The 20,893-nt window shown below is 40.2% G+C and overlaps 7 protein-coding genes across 7 annotated transcripts; 4 read left to right on the plus strand and 3 right to left on the minus strand.

Annotated features, from left to right (window-relative positions):
- Window positions 1–526: 526 nt before the first annotated feature.
- RPL43B (60S ribosomal protein eL43) lies at window positions 527–1,115 on the minus strand (the record flags this gene model as incomplete). Its single annotated transcript, XM_037287301.1, has 2 exons — window positions 527–803; window positions 1,114–1,115. Coding segments are annotated over 2 exons (279 nt in total).
- A 1,771-nt stretch (window positions 1,116–2,886) lies between these two features.
- On the plus strand, window positions 2,887–3,723 carry IME1 (transcription factor IME1; the record flags this gene model as incomplete). Its single annotated transcript, XM_037287302.1, has 1 exon — window positions 2,887–3,723. One exon carries the CDS (start codon window positions 2,887–2,889, stop codon window positions 3,721–3,723), a length of 837 nt encoding a protein of 278 aa, XP_037143197.1.
- Window positions 3,724–4,495: 772 nt separating this feature from the next.
- FIP1 (cleavage polyadenylation factor subunit FIP1) lies at window positions 4,496–5,410 on the plus strand (the record flags this gene model as incomplete). Its single annotated transcript, XM_037287303.1, has 1 exon — window positions 4,496–5,410. The coding sequence occupies one exon, from the start codon at window positions 4,496–4,498 to the stop codon at window positions 5,408–5,410; it is 915 nt and encodes a 304-aa protein (XP_037143198.1).
- Window positions 5,411–5,520: 110 nt separating this feature from the next.
- On the minus strand, window positions 5,521–9,768 carry BUD4 (Bud4p; the record flags this gene model as incomplete). Its single annotated transcript, XM_037287304.1, has 1 exon — window positions 5,521–9,768. One exon carries the CDS (start codon window positions 9,766–9,768, stop codon window positions 5,521–5,523), a length of 4,248 nt encoding a protein of 1,415 aa, XP_037143199.1.
- Window positions 9,769–11,247: 1,479 nt separating this feature from the next.
- On the plus strand, window positions 11,248–14,589 carry JSN1 (Jsn1p; the record flags this gene model as incomplete). Its single annotated transcript, XM_037287305.1, has 1 exon — window positions 11,248–14,589. The coding sequence occupies one exon, from the start codon at window positions 11,248–11,250 to the stop codon at window positions 14,587–14,589; it is 3,342 nt and encodes a 1,113-aa protein (XP_037143200.1).
- A 641-nt stretch (window positions 14,590–15,230) lies between these two features.
- GRR1 (SCF ubiquitin ligase complex subunit GRR1) lies at window positions 15,231–18,533 on the plus strand (the record flags this gene model as incomplete). The annotated part of the gene is made up of 1 exon (XM_037287306.1): window positions 15,231–18,533. One exon carries the CDS (start codon window positions 15,231–15,233, stop codon window positions 18,531–18,533), a length of 3,303 nt encoding a protein of 1,100 aa, XP_037143201.1.
- A 127-nt stretch (window positions 18,534–18,660) lies between these two features.
- BIR1 (survivin) lies at window positions 18,661–20,791 on the minus strand (the record flags this gene model as incomplete). Its single annotated transcript, XM_037287307.1, is given in 2 exon segments — window positions 18,661–19,350; window positions 19,352–20,791. Coding segments are annotated over 2 exon segments (2,130 nt in total).
- Between the last annotated feature and the right edge of the window lie 102 nt (window positions 20,792–20,893).

Raw genomic sequence — 20,893 nt, forward strand, 5'->3', positions numbered from 1 at the left:
ATTCATGCTTGCTGTCTTTATACCGCCGATTTCCACTATACCCGGAGTTCACCATATAAACCGAATAAAGCAAGGTAAAAGCCCTTAATGCACGAGTTGGGTGATTTGTATAGCAACACGGTGCGGTTAAAAGGTCATTAACAAAATGTACATCATACAATTTTCAAAAAAAATTACTGAATGAAAACGCTCGCAATTATGGAAGAGTGTCACATTGTTTCAACCATTGAATTATTATGGGGATTCGGGGCCGCGGGGGAACATGAGGAATTCTGTCACTTGTATACTGACATCTAAATCTTTTTTTTTGGAATTTGTCCGAGGTGACTGAAATCTCCATTCAACCGAGACGTTCATCATGACAATCACAACAATGCTATAATCCGGAGCACGAATCGCTCATATCACATGTATGTCTAAGTTTCAATACTCCTAAGTTACTGAGTTCACTCGAGTTCAGTTTTGAGTTTCAATGATTGATTTTACATAAAGTGAAGTACATAAAGGATATATGTATGAAATGAGTTTAAGCTTCAGCCATTTCTCTCAATCTTCTAATGGTAGATCTGACAGTAGCTGCGGCCGCAGTGGATGGTGTGTAAGCACCACCAGCGATGGTTCTCTTACATGAAGCACAAGTCCAGATACCTGCAGCACCTCTCTTCATGGTTCTCTTACCACAGAAAGAACAGTCATAGACAGCATGTTGTTGGACTTCCAATTTCTTCACTTGTCTTCTCAAAGAGGAACCGTAACGGACACCGTACTTACCTGTGATACCAACCTTCTTAGTTCTTTTAGCCCTGTTGAAAAGAAAGAGTTTTGATTGCAGTTAGTAAAAAAGCTCGAGACGCGGGTCGACGATTCTTGGTGGAAAGTCACGCTGAAAAGTATCCAATGGTGTGAGCTGTCATGGCTCATTCCAGCAGCTGGTGACACAGGTGCTGTGTTATGGAGGTGCAACATCTTCTAGCGGTGACCAATGCAGGCGCACCGGATCGCCAAAATCTCTAAAACCACGATTTGAACATCTCTCTTTCACGCTGTCCAATTCGGGCGACTATTCCAACCACTGATTATCCAACTCCATTATAGGGTATCATTATATCATACATTTTGTCTTACGTTACTGTGAACAGGTACTGGAGTGTAGGAGGAACAGAACCTAACATTAAATGAAAGCGTTTTATCACTATATTCCTCAAACCTGTCATGGTTCCCATTGAAAAAAAGACAGAACATGGGCTACTCCCTGCACGGCAAGCGAGGTCCCTATTCTCGCTCGAGAAGCTGCCAGCGTTGTTGGGGCCCGGCCGACGCCGCCCGGTGGGTAAAACGTAAAAACGACAAAAACAAAATCGGAGAAAAAGCCTCTCAGAACGCAAGATGTACGGATGCCCAATCTAAAATGAAACCGGTGTACGGATGCGGAAGAAAAGCAGTCGCAAATCCTGGTACAATGCTGTTATTGGCCAAAAAGAGACGTACGTGCAGCACAAATATAGATAATAGATTGGGCGGTTTCTTTACCGCACTCAATCCCTTCTATATTCCACCTTCTGCGTAGGCCTAAGTATGCATGTGACACCGGGAAAAGGCTCTATCGGGACATCAATGGGCGATGATGTCAGTATTCAGTTGCAGGTGCCTTTGCACATTCTACTGTTGTGGAGTTTCAGCTGTCGTTTCTGCTTCCGTCCTCTGGAGAATGGGCTCAAACTGCAGCAAAAGCACCTTTCTCGGAGAAAAGATGTGCGTGTAGTGAAATAATTGCCTTTGCGGGGCCAAGCATATCCAGGGCTACAGCTTGATCAGCTTCTAACCTGCGCGTGCATTTCCTATTTGGCAGCCCCCGCACAACGTCAGTTATGTGTATCTTACTGATTGCGCAGTGCCTTCCTGGAGTAGTTCTAATTTCCTGTTTCGTACTTTCTGCTCGGTGTAATATGATGTATCATTTCAAGAATAAATTGAAAGCAATGACACAATTGGTGAAAGGTGGGGGATCCTCGTTAAGCTGTGAAAGGCACCGACATTTTAACCCCTTTCGGTAATGATTTGTACCTGCCGCTACTCCATCTCCTGCTGCCGGAAGGTCTGTGGCAGTTGCCTGACAGACTCTCTCACTGATTGACAGGCAGATTGGCACTTTTGAAAATGTAATCTGTCACCACCTGTGACAAAACGACGAGGCGCGTTTCGGAGTTTTGTCTTGCATGCATTTCTTTTTCCTTGAGACAGACACACAAAACTCCGTAGCATGCTCGGAGCAGCGCCTGTTCGCGCTGTCATTTTCGCTCCGCTTCCAACCTTTTTTTCTATCTCGATTACAAAACTAAGTAGTAAGACAAGTTCAATAATTGATTCACAATGTAGCGACTCGAATAGGGATTTTTTACTTGTTTTAGTATCGCTCACCAGTATACTTTTTTTTTGCGGATTACCAGATCGGGAAAATCTGCTCTTCCCTGCAAACAAGTCGAGCAACTATTAGGTAATTCATCAATTGAATGGAAAAGTTAATTAATTAATTAATTAATTTGGGACAAAAATAAATGAGACCGGTGACTCTCCTATTTTTCTGGGCTTCTGGGCTTCTGGGCTTCTGGTATCTCGTTCTCTTTTCCCAATGTAAACTGCGACGGTTTCACTGGAAATGTGGAAATCTCCACTTGCTCCATCGGCAGCTATATGTGGGCAAGTTGGCGGGGCTCCAGGTCCTTCCTGTTGATATATAAATGCAGCAACATTTTGAGGTTTTTCAGGATCTGCATGGTTTCGCATATTGTGTGACTGGATGGTACCTCAAATAGCGCGAGACAAGTAGCCTCTGCGATAGATATACAGTTGAACACATAAACAACTAAACGAATACAAGTACAGGAAATGATGGCCGATGAGTGTATGGCTGCAGACTGTTTCGATGAAACTTTTAACGAGAAATGGAACATGGACACACATGACGATGACTCTTCAATGCTAGATTACGAGTCGTTTTTGCAGACGGATGTTGGTGATTATGATGATCTCGACGATTTCGATGACGATGAATTTTTCGAATCGTCACAGTTGCACAGATTAATTCATACACAGCCTATTCACATGATTAATCAAAATGCTCTATTCAGCTGCACGGCGGATTCCATGAACACACAGCCCCAAGAACTTCACACAACAATAGACACTTTGTTTCCTTCGAATACTTCGCAATCAGCTACAACATCACGGTCGTCATCATTATTTTCAGCAACACTGCCTCCAGAAGAGGAAAGTAGGACTGCCTCTGCATCCTATGACTTCTTTGATAGTATAGAAGAGGCTAACGATAATTTCGATGAGCCGCTATTGGATCATAAACACGATCATAAACCACCTGCTTGTTCCAACACAAATCTCCAGATTCAATTGAATACTCTGATACCCAGGAGTGTGCCTCAAAAGAAGGTAGATCTGAAACTTTGCCTAGATATGGGATCTTTCTCTAAACAGCATGAAACAGGCACTTTCTACAGCGGTTCAAATTATCATTATTCAATCAAGTCTAGTCACAAGCAACAAAATCCTCCACAAGCATTGGGTGAAGACTCCCTTCTAATCCGTACACTTAATGCCAAACTGTCAAGATATGCGGGCTACTACACCGCAGATTCAAAGGACCAGGAGTATTCTGATAAAGTAAGGTTTCAGGAAATCTCATACAAATTTAGCAAGACCTACTTTTGAATTACTTGGCGTTCAGGCAGAACTTCGGTAACGACTCAAGTATCCTACCAGACTACATTTGCTCTCAAAACGATTCCGATTTGCTTTACTCTGAAACGCGAAGCATTCCAAACTATTTTTAACTCTCGTTTTCCTTGTTTCAATCGTTACATTGTTTATGACACTTGGAATAGAGCTGCACGACAAAGAGTCAAACTTAACTGTGATACCCTTTCTATTATTCGCATGGAGTTTTAATAGCAGTTCAGCACTGGGTATCACTAATAGACGCATTATTAGTTGATCACGTATAAAATCAGCATACAATTCGGACGTGATACAATTATTTATCGATTGGCGTATGTAGTACATTTTTGCTTCCGATTCTATAGAACAGTTTTAAAATGACATTTCTTGCTACAATTAGGTATTTTCTATTGAAGCTTCTCAAACAGACCAAAGAATCAAGAATCAATAATCAAGTTTGAGCCGAATTGATGTTACAATAAAAATCCTTTATATTTCGCAAGGTTCAGAATGAATTACGAAAACATGAGGAAATGCTACCTTTGGCTTAGAGTTAAAGTGTCGAGAAATCTGTAGTCCTCAGACTTGTCTAAGTAGTACCATCGACATGCGATCTTAGAAAGATTCGTTCTATCACTGCGAACGTCATTGCATTGAAGGGTGAGTATCAAAAACTTAAGATTTATGAATATCGACCATTTAGATGTATGCTAAGTAAGTTGCAGAATAACGTGGAAGGAGTTCATTTTGCTCAAATATCAACGTGATGAGCTCCAGTGATGATGAGGATGAGCAGTTTCTATATGGGTCTGATTCAGAAAATAAATCTGTAGACGCCAAAGGGCAAAAGAGAGGACTGCAAACTGATGATGCAGATAATGATAAAAGTGTGGTAAAAAAACCAAAGGTGTCCGAAAAATCAACTACTAGTGGAGTAGGGACAAATCAAAGTGACCTTAGTAATGACTCTAGTGAGGCTGACGATGATGAAAGCGTGTCTTCCGAGGAGGAAAGTGACTCGGACGTCGAGTTTATAATTAGCACAGGCGCTGACTCCACGCGTCTGGACTCTGCATCAACATCCACATCAGCTGTTGGTGCACAGTCTAGTGGCATTAGTGTAGCAACTGCGCCTGCTGAAACTATACCTGAAGCAGCTCAAGTTGCAGATGTAAATATGGTTGAACGTTCAACTACTGAGGCTGTGCCGAATGGATCAATTGATCTGGAGGCTGAGGGAACATTCGAAGGACAACCTATCACAACCTTAGATCCGGAAGTCCTAAAGGAAAAGCCATGGAGACAACCGGGCGCTAATTTAAGCGATTATTTCAATTATGGATTAAATGAATACACATGGATGGAATATTTGCATAAACAAGAAAAATTACAACAAGAATATAATCCACACAAAATTCTTATGGGTCTACTCACTCTGCAGCAACAAGGCAAGCTAAATGGTCCCAATAAAATGGAGCAATCTACTAATAATACGGGAGACATGAATAATATAAATAGTATGCATGGTAATAACATGATGAATCAACATAATGGTAATCGATCTATGCCGCCGACGGGATTTCCGCCACTTCCAATGTTTGGTGGATTTCCACCTTTTGGTATGCCAGGTATGATGCCGCCCATGAACCCAAACTCAAACCCAAACCTTCAAAAGAAATAGCTTTATGTAGTATTTAACAAAAAGGCATTCTAAATATTATCAATACTTCTAAGTTTTCTTCTTATATTTGTAAATTTGCCTGGCTAAGTCAATATTTATTATCGAAGAAATCATAGTGAGTTAAGCAGTGTAAATTCGTGTAATTGTTTCACCCAAGGTTGATGACATTGGTTTAAGTCAACAACATCTCTCAATACTTGGTACCATGATTCTGTATCTCTTTCTGTATCTGAATTAAAGTAGATCTCCTCACCGTTTTCAAAGGTCAAGCGAATGCTTCCACCAAAAAGTACAAGATCTGTCAAATTTCTTTCACCCTCCCTTGGGATATTGCCGGGCTCAAAGACGTTTACGACTTTGAGTAAATTTATGTCAACTTTAGGTTCCCTCGTTATTTCATGATACCCCACCATATTATTACCTTGAAGTTTGAAATACCTTCTTTGAATCCTACTGTGTACGTCCCCTCCTTCCTGCAACATGAAACCTTCTTTTGTGATTGCTTGCTGGGTTTGGAATTTTTTCACTATATTGTGAGCAATTTGCAAAGTTTTTGGAAACTTTTCTAATGGTGCACTCCTTTCCAAATAGCACATTTCCATGTTGAGAGTCGCAGCGGTTGATGGCTCTCTTCGAGGTAATTCATAGATCGGTTTTTTCAGATTGTTAAAGTCCGGCTTACGAGACCATTCATTGGTCAAATTGAAAGAAAAAAATTTCTCTTGGAATCTTATCGCATTCAAAAAAGCTTCATCTAATCTTATCTCGCAACGTCCAAATGAACCATCTTGAGCAAATAAATAGTCCCACTCATCGTGTTTCACTTGTTTTTGAACGTATCTTTTTTTATATTCATATTTGTTTTTACCGAACATAAACTTTTTTGGGATTGGCACTTTCTCTACAACTTCAGTGAGCTCTGCTTGAGGTTTTTCATAGCGACACTTCAATGTGATTACTACTGTATTTAAATTCTCCACTTTTGAATCTAACACAATTTCAAATTCTTTTTCAACGCCAATCGACTTCTCATTTGAGGCTGCAGCCCAAGGCGTCCGGACTACATTTTCACCATTGTCAAATTCAACAGAAAACTTGGCATTATGATGTACCAAACCATGCAGAGGCAAATTAACTACCGTCTTCAATTTGACGTAAAGAGTACCTTTATCTGGAAAAGCAAGAGTTTCACTCTTTATGCTAGCTGTGTTATCGGTTTGCAAAGGAACAGTTTGTGGCTTCTCCAGCGGGAATTGTGCAGAGATATCCGCATTTGTCGGAGGCGTGCTAGCCTGTTCTTTTTCCATCGGTGGCTCCTCAAGATCACAATAATGCTCCTCTAATTTTTTTGCCTTAAGAATTTTGAATGGACTATCAACATGTGTGTCCTTCATACCACTTTGAGGAGAGCTTCTATGATTTGGACTTGCTAGAAAACTGGTGAATTTCACGGATTCTCGATCGGATTCTCCATTTTCCGCTACATCGGCTTCATAGCCCTTGACGCTAAGTCCACGCCCAACTGATACCTCCTTAACTGGACTTTTCAAAATTGCTGAATTCTTTTTTGGTGTCATAGGATTTTCTACAAATGATGAATTGTCAATTTGTAGGTTGTCATCAGCTAACAATTTGTTGATGCCTTCCAAGGATGCATTTTTCCTTCGTCCGTCTCCAATTTCCCATTGAAGATCATGATCATCTTCCCAAATATTGAGCGAGCCCTCCTTGTGAGTTTGCCACGAGAATGTGGATTTATTGTCACAGTCGAAGGTCTCAAGAAAAGAAACAAAACCCTTTCCCAACTCACTGTCCACTGTACATGGAAGTAAATCCAGTTGGTCGGACGTAGAACTTAATGCCAGATTTTGTTCAGAAAGATCTTGTGTAGTGCGATCGAATGAATTCTCTTCGTGAAAGCTCTCTTGTGTGATACTTGTATCTGTTTTCTTCGCAGGCTCTTCTTCAGGAGTTGCCACTGCTTCAGGAAAATAAGTCAATTTTTCGTTAATGGAAGCACTTCTTGGATGCAAGATCCTGCGATTACGTATATTTTCTTGGATTCTTTTAGATATTATGGTATTTCTTCTCAATGGATCCAATGCGGTTTCAAAGTTTGCTATGACATAGTCATTCTCGTAATCCGGAATCTCTAGTTTGCTATCAGGAGAATAAAATCTACTGCGACTTATTACTCTCGGTTTGAATTTGAAAGTATTTTTATTATACTTTGATTCGATTGGCGTAGTACTAGGAGTATGAGAAGATGATTCAGCAGAGGTACCTGTTGTAACGGAGTATTGAGAAAACTGGGAATTGGAGCTCATTGCGGGGGACGAATATTTGATATCTTCTTCCTGCATGTGCCATATAGAGAGATAGTTTGAAGGTTTCACAGACTTTGTGAGATCCAAAGATTCACCTGAAGTATCACCTTCATCACCAAAAGGGTCATCTATGAATATAGACGCAACTCTTTGGACTGGTGGCAGAATGGGCTTACTTTCAGACTCGGAAAACCTCATATCGCATCTTTTAGAATCGTCTCGATTTGCAGTTCCCAACAGAATTTGGTCACGCGTGTCTTTTTGATCAACTTGGGTCTCGCCAGCTTTTGCGTCAATATTTGGGCAATCTACATCTGAAGTTGGACTCTCTATTTCATTGTCATTCTTTTCCTCTTCCTTTTGCATATCCGTTACATTTTTTGATTCTTTTCTCAAGGAAGCCTCCGACGAAAATTGCTCGTTTTCATTAACCGTATCTGACAGATCATGCAAGTCAGTAAACTCCAATTCGGCTCTTTCACCTTCATCATGAGTCATATGATCATCCTCAGTCTCATTGCAGTCATTTTCAGTGATACTGTTCTTAGAATGCTCGAAATTACTTGGAAAATCAAGAGGTAAAAGAGGAATTTGTGGAACATCTCTACTTTCGTACAAATCCGGATTCTGCTCGTCTGTGCTTTCGAAATCACAGGTTTCAATTGTATTTTCGACACGGCTATGAATATCTTGCAAAGTTTCTTCTTCTCTAGGTAAGTTCATTGAGATACCTAAGTCTTCGACTGACCTAAAGGCTGATTTATAGTCTGAGTTAGATTTTGTATCTGACGCTATGGAAGCAAGATCACTTGGTACTTCTTTTGCAGATTTATAACCGTCTGCAGTCGTAGCAATACTGAACACTTGAGAAATGTTACGATTTGCTGCGATAGGCGAAGTGTTGAACGATCCCTTTCTTTCATTACTTTTGAACTGCAGTTCCTTTGGAATATCTGAACTATATTCGAGTAGATCATATCTATCATGCCTTATTGTTGCTAAATTTGTTACACTGTCACCCCACGAAGAACCGGAGGATATTCTGGTTTGCGCTTCATTTTCAGTGCCGTCTAACTGAAAATTGTTTATATCCATCGTATTTGTGAGTGGAATCTTAGAAGGAGAGTGATTAATTTCATTTACGTAACCATCAACGGAGTTGGTTGAGAAACTATCACTTTCATTGTCATCGCTATAATATTGATTACCGATCCGCTCGCTCCCCTCAAACTGTATCATGCTTGTTTCTTGGCTATCGACCGTAGAAGAAGCGACAAGTGGCTCTGTTGGTGGTAAAATGAATTTGAAACTTTTACTTTCTTCATCCTCCGCCGTATTTGATCTAAGGTTTAGTTCGTCGGTTAGTTGTTTCAGCTTATGTATATTTACCTTCGAATCTAATATATGTGATAGTTTTTGATCTCTCTCAGTTATAGTATGCTCTTGTAATTCCTCTTTAGTGAGCACTGTATCTTTTTTATCACCTTCCTGTTCATCTTCCGATTCCGTGTCATACATCAGCAACTGGTTCTCCTTGTATTCAGCCGAGTTGGTGCTGTTGAGACTGAATTTTGATTGTTTCCATTGCGTATTATTTGACTGTTTGGGTTCCTCATGACAACTGCTTTTACAATATTCACTATTCTCGTCACTTTCATATGCCACGTTATGTTTTACGTCGCTCTTCTCTGCTGGCCACTCATGGAGGCTGACACCTTCACTGAAGACGACTGATTTCTTCGTTGGTAACGGTTTGTCCCCCTGGGCTTCGTCATTCAATTGAATGTCTCCCGTGATCACACTTGATTTAGCCTGCAGTGGCGTATTACTTTGCGTGTTGTGGGAAATAATCATCTCCATTGTCTCGTCGCCAATTTCGTGCAATGGAATTCTCCAGCCGCTCCTACGCTCTTCATCTTCCGTAATGACACTCATCTCATTATCTATTTCGGTAAGAAGAGTGTTTATTGCTTCACCAGCTTCACCAGCTTCACCAGCTTTTTCTGACTCACCCAGTAGTTCACCTGTCATTGCTTGGAACTCGACGTCCTTCCGTTTACCCAGGTATAGACTGATATCAAAGTGAAATGTTTCTTGAGAGCAGCGAAGTCCAAACAATAACACTAGCCACTTAGTTCACGCTTTGATTATATTTCTTTCTCATTGGGACTAATCCTCAAATGTCTATTTACATATTGCCTAATTAGGAAGCACCAAGTCCTATCATCAAATCGGGACATGAAAAATGCAATTGAGGGACGAACGCGAAGTGCGTCCAAAAAAGGCAGCGGCAGCACTTCGTTGCTATGCCACCGCGTAACCATGTGACTGAGGTAATTCACGGATCATGAATACAGCGCACCTGCGGACTGTACAGATTGGTGGCAGTCAAAAATGCTGAAGTAGCCCAGCCTTTATCCAGCACTCTTTATCATTTCTATGGAGCGCCTTTCCATGTGTGCTTTCCGAGTTGTTTCCGTCTGGACAGGCAATAATAGAGTGAGATCAATGAGATGTCCCATTCTTTTTTTATTTTTCTGCTTTCTGTGCTTCATCACCTGAAAAATTAAAAAAAAAGTCGCAAATGCGCACGGATATAGCAATTTTAATACAACCTTTACTACTGCCCTGCACGCGGTCATATGGGCTCTTTGTAATGCCATTTTTCCCCTCGTGAGCTAATAATAGCCACTTACATCTTGCGCGCCTCGTATAGCATTTGCAGAGAAAGCAGCATGAATGATTTTTTGTGGTCTCCTCGATGGCTTAGTGGTGAGTCAACCCTGTTTCGCTATACCAAACTTGTTCAATCCCGCACACTGCAGCCGAAATCTAGTGCGAATTGAAAGAAAACAAATTGATTATCCTCCTGGATTTCAAACCGTTGTGTCCAATGGCTCCACCACTGTAATTGTAGAAGTAAATTTCTCAACTAGGTCGCCCTCGAGGAGAGTCCACATCCGCAAGACAGTATGACCTACATGCTCTTCATCATACAAGTTAACTGACCTTGCTATGCGAAATTATTGAAAAAAGACCTCGTAGAAAAGTACGTATGTAAAAATAAGCCCTACACCCCATGGTAAAAAGAGTTCTCCCGCACTTTTCGAAGAAAAATGCTAATAGCTGCTAATTCTATTTTCAACTCTACACGTAGACAGAGCATAAAAGAAAGATCTCGAAGTATAGGGGGAAACGTTGTGCATTGGAACTGTAGAAGGACAGGAGAAAAGTGAAATAATTTGAGCAAGACAGATATTTTGGCTACCTTCTGAAATACGAATTCCTTGACTGCTTCGGGGTTTTTGACAAAGAAAGTATTCCTTGAACTCACATAGTTTAACTCCTCACAACTAGTAATCGTTCAGCCTTCAGTTCGCGAAACATACCACAGCATTTGGTTTGCTGACAAGTATAGCTTTGTTTATAGTATATTGTCTTTGGCGGTTGGAAACAAGAGCATAGAGCATACAGGTGCACTGGTCTCCGAGACACTACTGTGAGGCGAAAATGTCAGACAGGAAAATTGCATCTGATGAGAGAGATGACAGTGTGGCTAACGGAGTGAATAACAGCAGCAACGGCGGCGTACTGTCGAACATACCAGAGATAATTGATCCCGGAATCACCATACCTATCTACGAGGAGGATTACATGAGTGTCTCTGAGGGTGGCAATGGCTCGCAGCTGGATCAGCAGCAGCCTCAAAAATTGGGTTCTTACAGAGCTCGTGCAGGAAAGTTCTCCAATACTTTGAGTAATCTGTTGCCTTCAATCAGTGCTAAATTGCACCATTCAAAGAAGACGTCTTCGCAAATCAAAGGTGGCGAGGGAATCACGAACTCAACTAATGTCGAATCAACCGTAGGAGCCAAAAACCCTCATACGACGCCTGCTAAGAACAAGAGTTATATGCCATCATTTGCTTCTGTGTCACTAGATGGCACAGGGAATCTAACGCCACCACAGGAAATGGATAAATTGGTTTATTTTCCAGACTCCAGTTACTTAATGAATGCCCCTAGAACTTCGAATGATTCCTATACTTTTGGTCAGAATGCATCAAATAAAATATCCAGAACAAGAAATAACACGGTGACCTCTCAGATCACTTCGATGTCATCAACGGCACCCAATGCAACATCCTCAAGTGCTATTTGGTCAACAAATCAAAGCCCGAGTGATCCATTACAGCAGCACATTTTTCAACAGTTTAGTGGTAATACTGTGAACTCTAATAATATGACTAGCACTAGCCCCTTGCATGAATATTCAACTAATACGGCGTATTTTGATACTATGATGTCAGCAAGTACTGCTCCGACAACAGCAAAAATTCCAATTTCAAACAATAATACTGCATCTGTGACAGCTATGAGTAATAATGGTATTTTGAGTGGTCATCCAAGCAATACGAATGGAAAGAATTTGACTATCCCGGGATCTATGTGGTCCCATAACAATAATATAAACAACAGATCAAGATCACATTCAAATGCTTCTAGCATATATACTGATGCTTCCCTTTACGAGCAGCCTGCAAGGTCACGAGCAACTTCTACATATACCCTTTCCCAGCCGGCACCACATTCCTCACAGGATATACCTTTGATTGAAGATGATGTCGATCCAAGATCAATTAATTGGGTAACAACAGATCCGGCTGTTCAACCAATTAATCAAATTTCAAATTTGCTGCCAACTAATACTATATCTATTTCTAACGTCTTCTCTTTGCAACAGCAACAACCTCAATTACTGAATACAATCAACTTGACGAGTGCTTCCTTGGCGACCTTATGTTCCAAATATGGGACTGTGATCTCTGCCAGGACTTTAAGCTGTTTGAATATGGCGTTAGTTGAATTTGAATCTACAGAAAGTGCCATTCGAGCATATGAAGCTCTTCAGGGCAAAGAAGTTTCTGTTATTGGAGCTCCAAGCACGGTTTCATTCGCAAAAGTTCTACCCATGCATCCGCAGGCCCCAAATCTAGTTGTTTCACCTATCAACGAAGCGGAAATCATGCAACAGCCGCTTCTTCAAGAACAGCTATTTAATGGTACTGTAAGCTTTCATCAGCAAGGTAATATAGCTCTACCAGTGTTTAACCAGCAACAGCATCAGCAACAACAACAACAACAACCACAGCAACAGGAGCAACAGCATCAGCCACTTCATATGTCACAAAATCTCAGTTACTCACTTACGCATGTCTCACCGAATGAGAAAGAGCAATGCCCCTTTCCACTGCCTCCACCATGTTTTAAAGAGCAAGAAAAAGCAGTATGTGCAACCCTTGATCTATTTGGAGAAACCTACGATCAGAGTCAAACAGCACATGTTATAAATAATGCTTTGAAACATAAGGGTACTGCTGAGACCAACAATTTTGGTCCTTTACCTGATCCAATACCAGCAAGAGACTTCGGCGCCCCGAAGTTAAGGGAATTGAGGAAGAATATTGATGCAAATTTACTGTCAGATTTGGAAATTGAGCAATTAGCCATGGCGATGTTAGATGAGTTACCAGAGTTGAGTTCCGATTACTTGGGAAATACAATTGTTCAAAAGTTATTTATGCATTCCTCTGATATTATTAAGGACATTATGTTAAGGAAGACGAGTAAATTTTTAACGTCGATGGGTGTACACAAAAATGGTACATGGGCATGTCAGAAAATGATCAGCATGGCGCGAACTCCGAGGCAAATAATGCTTGTTACAAAAGGTGTCGAAAACCATTGTACTCCTTTATTCAATGATCAATTTGGCAACTATGTTATTCAGTGCGTTTTAAAGTTCGGATTCCCATGGAATAGTTTCATATTTGAAAGTATAATTGCCAATTTCTGGATAATTGCTCAAAATAGATATGGTGCTCGTGCAGTCAGAGCATGCCTCGAAGCTCATGATATAATCACCACGGAGCAAGCTTTGGTCATAAGTGCAATGATAGTCCAGTACGCTGAATATTTGGCAACAAATAGCAACGGTACCTTATTGGTAAGTTGGTTCCTTGATACATGTACCCTGACCCACAGACATTCTATTCTAGCTCCAAAGCTATCGAGCCATATTGTGGAACTGTGCCGTCACAGATTAGCTTCACTAACTGTACTCAAGGTCCTCAATTATAGAGGTGATGACTCGGTGAGGAACGATATTCTCAAAGGAATCTTTGGTGACGTGGCATCAGACGAGCCAGTTCAAGCATTGCACCAAATCTTATGTGATACCAATTATGGGCCTACGTTCATTTATAAAGTATTAACAATGTCATCCTTGGAAGGTGACGTAAAAACAAACGTTTTCAAGAAAGTTCGCCAGGTGTTGTTGGATGCAACACCATCACAGCAGCATAGGCGTTTAATGGAGGAAGTTGGACTGATGCCTGCAAACGCATCGTCTCAAACTGGACAAGGCAAACATCGTTCAAGCATATCACAGGTGTTTAATCAAGACGGGAACCATTTGCGTGGATTGTCCGTTTCAAGTGTCAGAAGCAGTGGATCAAGACACAACAATTTAGCTCCAACAACATCTGGCCAAGGTTCCACTCATACATCAAGCTCTGCAACTAATACCAATATCAATACTAATAATACAGGGTGGAATCCCAGTGCCACAAGTTATATGAATTATCCTGGGATGTTCCCTAATTACCATTCGAATGGTTATCCTGTGAATAGTGACGAACTCTCCAACCAATTCGACTCACTGACATTGAACAACAACACTCATCTGTCATTGCCACAATTGAGTCTAACGAACCAAAACAATACAACTAATTTAATATATCCAGTTAAAAGTAACACGAGCCAAGAGATGCCCCATAACATGCACGGTTAGCACTGATAACTTCATCCAATGGAAAATGGTAGTCATTTAATAATGTAGCTGAAAATCTGTTCTGCCCATGATATATTGACTATTCTCAAAATAATAGATTATTGTAAATTATATAAATAATTTTTGCGGTTTGAAAAGCTTAGCTTATTTCAAGGATAGTGTAAGATCAAGGGCACGCGTAATGTTGTCAAGAAACACATAAAATAGAAAACAACAACATCATCATGACAAACATGATCCTTCGTAGTTACAGGAATATAACTGTTGCTCTATTACCTATCAAACTAGACAAAAAGGCCACATTTTCCGTCGATGTCTCCTGTTAAGAAAACATTACGTTATAAGTGATATTCACAAAAGCTTGTTTTAACCTTCTTGCTAGTAGTGATCAGATAGTGAGGGTATGCATCGGAACGGCCGTAAATATAGGTTCCAAGGCTACAACATCTATTAACGTGACACAATAGACAGTGTTACATAATAAACAAGGAAGCAAGGCAACGTAATTGAGACGATTGCCAGGGTGAATCGAGCTTGTCTTACGACAGTATTGTGGAACGGTGCTTAAACTGACAGCCCTATTTGCCTCTTTCAAATCCGAAGAAGCGTTAAATCATATTCAACTTGAAAAGAGGGGTACAATGGCAAGCAATCGAGGGAATGAAACCTCAAATAATGTGCCAGCTGGCCTTCCCGCTTCTTGGTTCACGAGTGCTTTGCCATCAAGAGATTCCCTAACGCTTCAGGGACGTGAGTCACTTTCGCATGCACACCGTCAGCGGGTTTCCAGAATAACACAGAATGAGAATGTTTTGAGAGATATATTCAGATCAAATACTAGAAGAACCAACACACGCTCACAAGGACATGGTATCGAAATAAGTTTTCAGAGTGAACCGCAAAATATCACGAATTCGCTACCGATCGAGTTTGAGGATGCGGAAAGTAATTCACAACTTGCTGCCGCGAACGAAACATCTGGTGCTGAAGAAATAGCAGAACGAGACGTGGACATGTTGGATGGCATTCCAGGTATTTTAGATCTACAGGCAGAGGATTTAAGGAAGCTTCAAACTTTTCAAATAACTTTACAGCAGAAGGTACAGGCTTACCTAACGGTGATAGAAAAAAGACGAAATGGGATTTTGGGTGAAATAGGGATTGACAACAGCAAGCTTGAGAAAATGCAATTAGCTGATTCTCCTCAAGCGATTAATTTTTTGAATAAGCTGCAAAGGATAAGACTTCGGGCCATCGAAACGGAAACGATGGAATTACAACGTCTACGTATGAAATTTTTGACAGTAGTAGAGGAGTATAGAAAGGCTATGAATGAGTATTGTCAGGCAAGAGTGGAAGGCAGAGAAATGCAGAACCCAACGGACTTTTTTCAGCATTGGATCGAGTCCTTAGATCCAAATGAAGTTTCTGTCTCAGAAGGATTGCAAGAATTATCGTCTTGTTCAAAACTTCTCATGACCAATTTATTAGCAGCAACGCAGTTTACCAAAAAGCCGAATTTCAAAAATGCTGTGTTTCCCTTAAACCATCTTCCATCAGAAATTTTGCATTTAGTGTTAGAAAAACTTAGTCATAAATCAGATATTGGAAGCTTATTGACTGTGTGTAAGCTTTGGGCCCACATAATAGTGAAAATTCTATATTACAGACCTCACATCAATAAGAAATTACCACTCGATTTATTTATGAGAACCATGAGTATCTCTTCTCAACAGACTGTCTTTGGATATAGATCAATGATTAAGAGACTTAATTTTTCGTTCGTGGGTGATCACATGCATGATGAAGAACTATACCATTTTGTGGGCTGCAAAAACTTGGAGAGACTGACACTTGTCTTTTGTAAACATATTACAAGTAAATCCATATCAGAAGTCTTGAAAGGATGTAAATTTTTACAAAGTGTCGATATAACGGGTATAAAGGAGATTTCTGATGACATATTTGATACATTGGCCGAAAATTGCCCTCGTGTTCAAGGTTTTTATGTCCCGCAAGCCAAAAACGTTACACCAAGGGCTTTGAAAAATTTTATTACTCATGCACCAATGTTGAAACGAGTCAAAATTACGGCCAACAATAATATGAATGATGAAATTGTTGATCTTTTCGCGGAAAAATGTCCCATGTTAGTAGAAGTTGATATTACATTGACTCCAAATGTTCATGATCACAGTCTATTGAAGTTATTCTCGAAGTTGAGTCAGTTGCGAGAATTCCGAATTACTCATAATACGAACGTGTCCGATAAGCTCTTTGTGGATCTAGTAAAAACTGTAAGTTTGCTGCCTTCTTTAAGGTTACTGGATTTATCTGGTTGCGAAAACATTACAGATAAGACTATTGAGAGGGTAGTTTCACTTGCTCCAAAATTGAGAAACGTATTTTTGGGTAAATGTAGCAGAATAACAGACGATTCATTACACCATCTTGCTAAACTGGGGAAAAATTTGCAAACTGTCCATTTTGGACATTGTTTTAATATTAGTGACCAAGGTGTAAGGGTACTGGTGCAATCTTGTCCAAGAATCCAGTATGTGGACTTTGCCTGCTGTACTAATTTAACCAATAGAACGCTTTATGAATTATCAGATCTCACTAAACTTAAGAGAATTGGTCTAGTCAAGTGTTCGCAAATGACTGATGAGGGCCTGTTAAACATGATATCTTTACGTGGAAGGAATGATAGTTTAGAGAGGGTTCATTTATCCTATTGCTCAAATTTAACCATCTACCCCATATATGAACTATTAATGGCATGTCCAAGGCTGTCTCATTTATCATTAACGGCAGTACCATCATTTTTGAGACCAGATATCACTGCATTCTGCAGGCTAGCTCCCTCCGATTTTAGTGAGAATCAGCGGCAAATATTCTGTGTATTTTCCGGTAAAGGAGTGCACAAACTTCGTCATTATTTGATGAGTCTAACAACACCTACAAGTGGACCGCAAACTGACCTTCGCGAAATTTTAACGAAATATATTGCGTCTAAGAGCATGTTACATGAGAATGAGGATATGGAAGAAGGTATTAATAGAATAACGAGAGAACTCAACCAAGATACAGCTGCAATATTAGCTGCGACAGGTCTAAGCCAGATTAACGGTGTAAATAATGATTTTCTGTTCCAGAATATTGACTTTGATCGATTAGACAACGTTTTTAGTTGGTACGAAAAAACTTCAGTAAATACTCGCATGACTATGGAGGAGATAGATCGACTGGTGTCTATGGTCGATAGAAAGTTTTGTGAAGATCCTTTTGAAGAAGAATACGATGATATGGATTCTATTGTTGCCCCCGGCGCAAATCCATTTTTCAACAAAGAGTTGTGCTACATAGTCAGAAAATTACATGAAGTTGATGATAGGGTAAACGACTTTGAAGTAAACGTTGCCAGCTTAGCACGTGTTCAGTTTCAATTCACTGGCTTTTTACTTCACGAAATGGCTCAAATATATATGCAAATGGTTGAACTCAATAGGCAGACATCCCAAATACAAGATCGCGTTTATGCCTCGGAAAATAGCTCGGATATTAATGGCTATTCAATATGGAGACTGATGTTCATTGAAAAGTTTGTCGATCTTCTCAAGAAATACAAGCTTTCAACGGTAGTTCTAAGACTATATCTGAAGGATAGCATCACCTTATTAACAAGGCAGAGAGAAATTTTGCTTGCACAGCAACGAACATCATGGCATGAAAATGGTGAGACAAATGACCCTAATTTATGGCAGCAATTTGGTGACCGAATTCAAATTTCGCCAGATCAGATGCGAATAATTCAATTTGGATTACGGGGCCAAACAGCCTTGGGAGCGAACGGACTACAAGACCTTCCAGGTACTAATAATAACGATAATACTGAAGATCGCGCAGAAACTCCGGAAGACGATACGGTGTTAGAAGAGTCTTGAAAGTGGCAGAAACATTTAACCTACAGATTGCATTATACATTTTTACCACCAGTGGGGATAATATATCACTATCTGGGATTAAGCAGATCGTTACATAAAACCAGATATGTCCATAAATTCTATTATTCTACGTAATTCCAAACTTTTTTGCCATCAATATGAGTTTTTGATCATCTTCTACTGATAATATTAGCTCGCGCATGCTTTCAAATTGGAGTCTTAATGTTTCTAACTTCCGCTCCGTCTCTTCGCGAAATTCATGACTGACAGCTTCTAGCCTTCTTGCCAACCAATTTGCAAATGACAAATCCAATTCATTGCAGGGCATCTTGTTGATGAAAAACGAAAGATCCCCGTTTTTGTCAACTGCTAATGTGGCGTCATTCCTATTAATATATACTAGTAACTCATGCAAGTAGTCTCTGATTAGTTTTTTGTCTTCACCTGATTCATCAAAATTCGGATCATCGTCTAGTTGGTCCGCCTGCGGTATAATTTTGGTTGTGCTTTTAGAAGATGTGATTGTTTCATTTCCATGCAAAGCAGGTGTCTGGGATTCAATTTTGGTAATTACTGAATACTCACGCTTTTGCTGCTCCTCATCGACGTCTAGTTCAGATACGTCTATAGGCTCCTCATATGAACTGTAAGGCCTGTCAAAATTTGGAATGTTATCAATAGCAGCTCTTTCAGCTGTCAATCCTCCTTGAAAAGGTGATGTGAACCCTTTGGGGTCACTTCTGGATTCGCTTCGAGTCCCGAGAGACTCCTGATGTTTAAGTGTTAACTTAGCAGACTTTAAACTTTCGGATATGCCTAAGGTTATGAGTGGTAGGTGGAGATCCCTCTTTAATTCCTGACTTTGGGCTATGAATAGGAGTGGATTCACCAGTATCTAGGGAAGATGTATTTGAACTTAAACTAACGTCCATTGGTAATATATCGAGGCTTCCATTCAACTCAAACGCCCTCTGGCCTGCCAATGCATTATTGGATTGTGAATCCGATATCGAATGATCTTCAATATTCTCAAGTACAGTTTTGGAGCCTTGATGGGCCCTGGCCCGAAATCCTGCTGAAGCCGTTGGTATCTCAAATGTACTGTGGCCATCGATACTAAAGCTAAATTCGTCTTTACTATCGTCCAATATTTTATTTTTTCTACCTACATCTTTTGCTCTTTCTATATGCTCCTTGAACTTGATTACTAACTCTTCATTTGCATGATTGTCATCTAGTTCTTCTTCATTATTTCTTTCCGAAAACGTTTCGGTATGCGAAGCTTTTAACTTTCTCTTTTTTCTCTTCGGCGAGGCGGCTGTGGATTTCGATGCTTCCATGTCATTACCAGTTTTTACAATATCTAATTCCGTGTTTGTTTCTTCCCGTTCACCTAGTGTGCTCGCTATACCTAATGTACTTTTAAAATCCATAGGCGTCTGTTCAGTTGAAGAACTACACGCCTTCGGCGGAGAAAGTTTGTTCGTTTCTAAAGCTGCATAACGGATGCGTAGGTTATCCAAAATTTCATTATAAGCAGGACTATCTTGCAACATTTGGAAAAAATAACATTGTCCACCATTGCAGCTCTTGTAATGTTCCCATAATGGATCATCATCCACTTGCCAGGAGTTTATAACTTTCTTGCAGAATATGCAAAGCGATGCATCCCTCACATTACTTTCGACAACTTCTTCAAATCCAGTATAGGAACTGTCATAACGTATTAATCCTGCTTTTGCCATATTATCTGGTGACAAAGTACCAGTGCTGTAGGGCCAATTGCCCATGAAAGTGAATTTTCTAAGATCTATCATTATTTCGCTCAAGGGATCCTTAAAGAAATCGCAGTTCTCTCCTTCTCTAGGAGGTTTCTCCTCTGCGAAATCGGTTAGGGTAAAAAGCTTCAATCGGCTCAAAAGACATGTTGCACATCCCGTGGTAAGATGTTGCTGAATGACACTTATCATTGTTTCCACGGTGTCTTTTCTCTTCGATCTGCAATCACCAAAATTGTAAGTACAAGTTTTGCAGAAAATGCATCCAACTGCATCTTTATGAAGTTCCCCACTGTCTTTGTGCCTTATTGGATAGTAGAAAAACCCTGCTCTTGCCATGGCTTCGTAGGGTATAACGGTATAACGCCATCGATATTTCTTCCCCTCCAGTACAAATGTATTCTTGAAGCTTTTTAGTCGAGTCTCTAGATTGAACATTGAAGATATTACTTCATCATCTAAAAGCTGATTAGCATACATCAAAATCTCACACCTTCAGTCAGTTTTTGATTCGTTCCTGATTGTCTTGTGTACGTCAAGCACCTTTTCATAAAAGATCCCGAATAATATAAGAGATGGGCG

Source organism: Zygotorulaspora mrakii, chromosome 2 (genome assembly GCF_013402915.1).
Source record: "Zygotorulaspora mrakii chromosome 2, complete sequence".
In the NCBI taxonomy this organism is placed as follows: Eukaryota; Fungi; Ascomycota; class Saccharomycetes; order Saccharomycetales; family Saccharomycetaceae; genus Zygotorulaspora; species Zygotorulaspora mrakii.